The 7,398-nt window shown below is 37.2% G+C and overlaps 1 protein-coding gene across 1 annotated transcript; it reads right to left on the bottom strand.

The window, feature by feature from the left end:
* Positions 1–906: 906 nt before the first annotated feature.
* Positions 907–1,869, bottom strand: LOC108802655 (olfactory receptor 1019-like). Its single transcript, XM_018574513.1, has one exon. The coding sequence runs from the start codon at positions 1,867–1,869 to the stop codon at positions 907–909; it is 963 nt and encodes a 320-aa protein (XP_018430015.1).
* Positions 1,870–7,398: the final 5,529 nt, after the last annotated feature.

Raw genomic sequence — 7,398 nt, forward strand, 5'->3', positions numbered from 1 at the left:
GCAGGAAGCTAAAACTTTTAAACATGAAGGAGCATCATCCATTGTAATTGATTTACTCAGCATTTGAAATAGCTTAAAAAGCTTTTGATATTAATATTCCTTTAATTATATGGCATATGCACTTTATATCACTAGTAGTGGTGGGGTGTGTTGATTAACATGTGTAGAAAAGTGAATCATATATTATTTATATATAGGCAGCACAGTGGCTAGCACTCCTGCCATGTAGCACTGGGGGTCTCATGCAAAGAAGTTTGCATGTTCTCCTTGTGAATTTGTGGGTTTCCTGAAAGTACTTTGGTTTCTTCCCATACCCCAAAGACATGCTGGAAGGTTAATTTGCTCCTGTCTAAATTACCTCAGATTGTAAGCTCCTTGAGGATGAGGAATGATATGAATCTGCAGTATGTAAAGAGCTGCGTAAATTGTTGGTGTTATATAAATACCTGTAATACATAAAATGTTAAACTATATTGTTCACCTTCACGCCCAGCCTCAACTTTTCTTGTGTGAACCTATAATTTTTTTAGTGTGAAACTGTAGCTGGGTATACACGGTTAAAATTTTCTGTTTTGGAACATTCATTAGATTTTCTCATGGACATGGATGATCTTTTTCGATCATAGTGCTGAAAAAAATTGAAAGAGCAAAATTCTAACAGTGAATGTGGTTTTCATTTAGGAAACTCCATGCATTCTAAAACCTTATGTTAAAGTCAAACGAAAGGTGGAACAACATTCATCAAGTCTCTAAAAGCTTTATCAAATGTTCTTCTGATTTCTAGCACAAACGTTCATATAAAATTATAATCGTCCCAGATTACAGATAGCCAGTTGTCTGTGGTAGGAGGGAACAACACAGGATAGTCAACCTGAAGCAAAAAATAGATTGTACATCTGTCCCTGCTTATGCCCTACATAATATATTGCAACCTAATTTCCCTAATAATGTTGCTTTTAGCACATTTTTTATATCTTGGTTCCTCATGCTATAAATGATTGGGTTAAGCATGGGCAGTACCACTGTATAAAATACAGTAGCTATATTTACATTATCTCTAGAAGCTGAGGATTTCGGACTGAGATAAACATAAAGGACAGTGGTGTATAGTAAAGTCACGGCTGTAATATGTGAGGCACAAGTTGAAAAAGCTTTTTTTCTTCCTTCTGTTCCAGTTATTTTTAAAATAGCCAACAAAATAGAAATATATGACCCAAGAATGACCACAAGAGAAGGCATGGTGAGCAAAGAGGACAAAATAAACATAACAATCTCATTAACGGAAGTGTCACTGCAAGATATGCTTAACAATGGAGGGAAATCACAAGCAAAGTGATGAAGAATATTAGAGACACAAAAGGACAGACGAAAGGTGAGACAAGTCTCAATCAGAGAATGCAGGAGACCGGCTGTAAAAGCTTCACACACCAGCTGCAGACACATCTTCTGCTGCATTACCAAGTTATAGCTTAATGGGTTACAGATTGCCACATATCGGTCAAAAGCCATAACAGCAAATAGGATGCATTCAGTACTTCCAAGAGCGCAGAAAAAGAAAAGCTGCATTGCACAGCCAATGTAGGAGATTGTTATTTGCCTACAAAGTAGGCCAGCCAGCATCTTTGGAGCAATATCTGATGAGTATATGAGGTCTATGAAGGAGAGGTTGCTAATGAAAAAGTACATCGGCGTATGAAAAAGGGTATTGTTAAATACAATAAGTATTATCCCGGCATTTCCCAAAATAGAAGTTAAATAAACAAGAAGAAAAATCATAAATAAAAAAATCTTCAGGTCAGGTCTATCAGAAAAGCCAGTTAGAACAAACTCAATTACCACTGAATTATTACTGCCTTTAGGAAATTCCATGGATACTTTGCAGAGCTTTATGTCTGCAAGATTAAAAGGAGAGTGGATGTCTAATTAGAATATATGAGAATTAGAAGTATAATTGTAACAAGCCATTATGCACATGCTAAGAAATTGTAAAAGACCTTGCAGAATAGCAGCTAGGGGAAAGATAGATCTTCCTATTTTTTCACCTATTCCATCAATCGGTTTTAACAATTTTGTGACCAGAGGTCATTGGATACTAGATGCCCAAAACAAAATTAGCAGCATCAATATGCGCAGAATACCTTGACAATAACTCTACAACTAATTTACAAAATAATTCAGGACATATAAGGGTTTTTTTTTTCATGCAATGTTTTAATAAATATCTTGCTCAGGTTTTTATTATAGCTTTGCAAATAGACAAAACATTTTTTATTTAATTTAAAAAAAAGTTAAACACTGTTAAAAGGAGTTCTAAGGTCACAGCATATATTATCCTGTTATAACATCAGCATTGTAATAGGAATACTTACTATAGCTGTTTTTGACAATGCAATTAAAGTTTGCTCAAAAAAAAATCCTTAAGTGCTGCCTTCCATCTACCCACCACTTCCATCCACTTCCTGCATTCCCAGTGTGCTTACCGCCTCTTACCCTGCTGCTTGATGTGATGCAATCTTGATTTCTCAAGACTACATATCACATTATGCAATTCTTCCAGCAAGCAATGATTATGTTACATTATGGGAAGTTCAGACACTGAGTTGTAATTCAGAAGGCAGGCTTAGTTACAAGGAAGTGCATATTGACAGGGCTGAGGGAAATTGTGTCAGGGCATTGAGGAAGTACATCCTATGAGCATCTTCAATATCTACATTTACAAAGCAGAGAGTGCACATAGAATGTAATTGTCCAATAGCTGTCACTGTAAGTGACAGGTGTTAATAAACAAAGCCAAGTGATCACTACGTCATAGCTGATTGCCACATGTTGGGTAACCACAATATCGTTAGTATGCCCGGGCAGCTGTCAATGACACCTAAGGTATGGGACATTGTGCAAGAAACATTTATCTATGGATGGCAAACACAACGGTTGAAAACACTGTTGGCAAGTACTAACAGATAGAGTCATCTTTCAGCAAAAAAACATATTAGTAATAAATACTTCAGCTTATAGTGTGTACAATTTATGTTTTTCCTTGCTAATTTTCACGAGACACATACATTTAGAAGCCACTATTTCTGCACCATTTGTAGCCAAGGCCAGTATGAATCAGAAGCAAACTATTAACTCAATAAGGCAATTGTCAGCCCAATAGTTCAAGCTATAATTTTGTTTTTGGAGTTATGTACGTTAAGGATGGGTATGAGACAGCAAGACATAATACACCATACTCATTCCCTGACTCTATGCCTAGCTGTCCCATCCGTAACATATTTAACTCCAAAGTAACATTTGACTTTAACAGATGCCTGAAGATAGGCTTTAAGATGAGGAGTGCAACTGTAAACTTTGCAATTATTGTAATTATATCATTACAGCCATTTAAAGTGACTCACGTACCTTAAATATTAACATAAATGTATCTTATTTGTGTATCACTCAGCTGTAGATCCTCAAATCATCTGCTGACAATGTCCTCCCTTCTGGAGTGTGGCTACTTTTGTTCCCCATGGTTCTTGTGTGTGTTGTAAAGTAGCCACCGCTCCAAGCTCACTCCCATGATGGACTACAATCTCACGTATAGTTCACTAATTTGTATTGAGATTGTAGTCCATCACAGAAGTGAACTTGGAATGGTGACGACTTTACAACACACACATGAACAATCAGGAACAAAAGTAGCTCCCCTCCAGAAGGAAGGACAGTGTCAGTATGAATAGAGATGATTTGAGGATCTACAGCTGAGTAATACACAAATAAGATACATTTTGGTTGATAGTTAAAGTACTCTAATGCATTTTTAAGATCTAATTCCTGAGTTTAGTGTCACTTAAAATTAGCACTGGTTATAAAAAGAAAGAGTGCAGTGTTTAGTAAAAGGCAATATGGGCAGAGTAAAACACTATTTTTCAGAGTAAGCTGTGATTTTATATGCTGCTTAAATTTAAGTTTGAATACTTCTATATCCTAAATACAAACTTTTTTAAATTCTTATCTGCAGAACTACAAACCTAAACCTTCTTACCAGATAGCAAACTAATAGTGAAAAAACACTGGTATTTTTTAAAGCCCGATGAAAGCTGTTTAAGCTGGCTATCAATAGATTTTTTTTGTTCACCTAGAGGGCTAAACAAAAACAAAAAATACAACAGATTCCTCCATCTGTCAGAATACATTTACAGTGCCTGCAGCTGATTGGCTGAATTCACTGTGTGATAAAAAATGTTTTTTTCGGCTGGGCCACTCATTTTAAGAATTTGGGCCGATTCCTGCAAACATTGCATGGCCAGCCCTGAGGTCAGTTCTTCTAGACTGCAGAGTTCACAGAATAATTTGCCTCAATAGCCTCAATAAGGGGGCCCCCTCCTACCACCAGGATCCCTAGCAGCCCCATCAATCACTGACTTTACTGCAAAAACAATCCATAGTATCAGTATAAATATTGTGTTCTTGTAGATAATGGTGGAACTTCAATACTGTTGTAGTATGATACCTTAGTGGTTAGAATTAACATTCCTAAAGGTGCCCATACACCTTACGATTATCGTATGATAATAGTATGCGATCGCGTTTTCGCCCGATAATCGCAAGGTGTATGGGCAGTGTACAACCACAAATACTGTACAATCGTACGACTTTTGACTTTCAAGCATGTTTGAAAACTTTGGTCGATCATACGATTTTCGCAAGGTTAGTGACGTTTCCGTACGTCAAAAATCGTACAATCTACACTGCTCATGCGCAAACGAAAATACGTGCGGTCGATTACCGCAATTCGTCCAGGTGCTTTTCTTTAATTACGGCTAATTGAACCGTGCGATAATCGGGGCATGATGGGGCTGCCGTACGACAATCGTACGACGGTTCGATCATCGGACAAAAAGTTTCGGCCGATAATCGTAAGGACACCAGCTGCTTGGAGTTTGCCTAGTCTCCCACTGTTTATGTGTATTTTCCTCCAAAGTCAATAAGTTCCTCTCCCAATCCAAAGACATTCTATTAGGATCATTTTATCAACTAAAACTGCTTATTTTTTGCATACATGTATGAATGTGGCATATTAGATTGTAAACCTCTAGGGGACAGATGTCAATAATCCAACATTCTCTGTAACAGCACAACTAAATGTCACAACAATATTAATATCTTAGTTGTGATACATTCACTTACTGCTAATGTTGCTTTTTCAAAATCTGCAAAAGTAAATCAAAGGTATTTTCCAAATACATCATAGAGGTCTAGCATGAATTCAGATTCTATCCATTGATGAAAACATATTTATATATTTGAATCCCTCTAATGAGTCCATCTTGAATACATGTTTTCAAAGAGAGTTCAAACATGCTGGGAATTAATAATTCCCTATACTAATTAAAGCTACACACAAGGTAAATATTTAGCAAAAAAAATAAAAAGTATTAAAAAAAAAATTAAATGTATTTTAAAGAGCAGAGTTCACAGAATAATTTGCCTCAATAGCCTCAATAAGGGGGCCCCCTCCTACCACCAGGATCCCTAGCAGCCCCATCAATCACTGACTTTACTGCAAAAACAATCCATAGTATCAGTATAAATATTGTGTTCTTGTAGATAATGGTGGAACTTCAATACTGTTGTAGTATGATACCTTAGTGGTTAGAATTAACATTCCTAAAGGTGCCCATACACCTTACGATTATCGTATGATAATAGTATGCGATCGCGTTTTCGCCCGATAATCGCAAGGTGTATGGGCAGTGTACAACCACAAATACTGTACAATCGTACGACTTTTGACTTTCAAGCATGTTTGAAAACTTTGGTCGATCATACGATTTTCGCAAGGTTAGTGACGTTTCCGTACGTCAAAAATCGTACAATCTACACTGCTCATGCGCAAACGAAAATACGTGCGGTCGATTACCGCAATTCGTCCAGGTGCTTTTCTTTAATTACGGCTAATTGAACCGTGCGATAATCGGGGCATGATGGGGCTGCCGTACGACAATCGTACGACGGTTCGATCATCGGACAAAAAGTTTCGGCCGATAATCGTAAGGACACCAGCTGCTTGGAGTTTGCCTAGTCTCCCACTGTTTATGTGTATTTTCCTCCAAAGTCAATAAGTTCCTCTCCCAATCCAAAGACATTCTATTAGGATCATTTTATCAACTAAAACTGCTTATTTTTTGCATACATGTATGAATGTGGCATATTAGATTGTAAACCTCTAGGGGACAGATGTCAATAATCCAACATTCTCTGTAACAGCACAACTAAATGTCACAACAATATTAATATCTTAGTTGTGATACATTCACTTACTGCTAATGTTGCTTTTTCAAAATCTGCAAAAGTAAATCAAAGGTATTTTCCAAATACATCATAGAGGTCTAGCATGAATTCAGATTCTATCCATTGATGAAAACATATTTATATATTTGAATCCCTCTAATGAGTCCATCTTGAATACATGTTTTCAAAGAGAGTTCAAACATGCTGGGAATTAATAATTCCCTATACTAATTAAAGCTACACACAAGGTAAATATTTAGCAAAAAAAATAAAAAGTATTAAAAAAAAAATTAAATGTATTTTAAAGCTGACTTCTGGCCTGATCCCCTTCTAAACACACACACACACACACACACACACACACCAAACATTACCCCTCAGCCCTGCCACTAGAAACAAACCCCTTACAGGTTGCATGCACCAATAATCATATTAACTATCAGCTTCTTTGCTGTCAGTGTCCCATTAGGGTTTTGACCCAGAAAGACTGCAGGAAGTAAGAGGAGATGTTTTGAAAGTGATGATATGTTTCCCCTTAGAGAGTTGTCACCAGAAAAAGGTTTCCCAATTGGAAAATATCCCCTATTGTATTTCTGTGCAATACAAACTTGACAGAGGGTCTAATCCAGGAGTCTCAAACTCAATTCCCTCGAGGGCCACTCAACAAATTTTTTTCTCCCATGGGGGTCACGCGCCAAATTTCATACTTTAAAATAACATGTAACTACATGCGATATGGTACTACGGACCCCAATACACACACAATAAGGCCCCATTCATATCTGTAGGTTTAGGTGTGATTAGGGATTCCTGCGCCAGGAACTTGCGTTTTCCTGCAACAAGAATCCCTAATCTGGCATTTACAAGCGGCAGTTGCATGTAAACGCCTGCACACCACATGTAATGATATGTGATATTATTACATGCGGTTAGAGAACAGTCTCCCTGAATGCACAATCATTGCGTCCAGGGAGAGTGATTGATTCCTAACCGAATGTAATCATATCACGTATCATTACATGCGATGTGCAGGCGTTTACATTCAACTGCTGTCACCTGATCATTAACTTGAATAGGTGACAGCTGCCTTTTTGTAACCGCCAGATTAGGGATAAAGATACA

The sequence above is a fragment of the Nanorana parkeri genome, unplaced genomic scaffold, assembly GCF_000935625.1.
Source record: "Nanorana parkeri isolate BGI_ZX_2015 unplaced genomic scaffold, ASM93562v1 scaffold3012, whole genome shotgun sequence".
Taxonomy (NCBI): Eukaryota; Metazoa; Chordata; class Amphibia; order Anura; family Dicroglossidae; genus Nanorana; species Nanorana parkeri.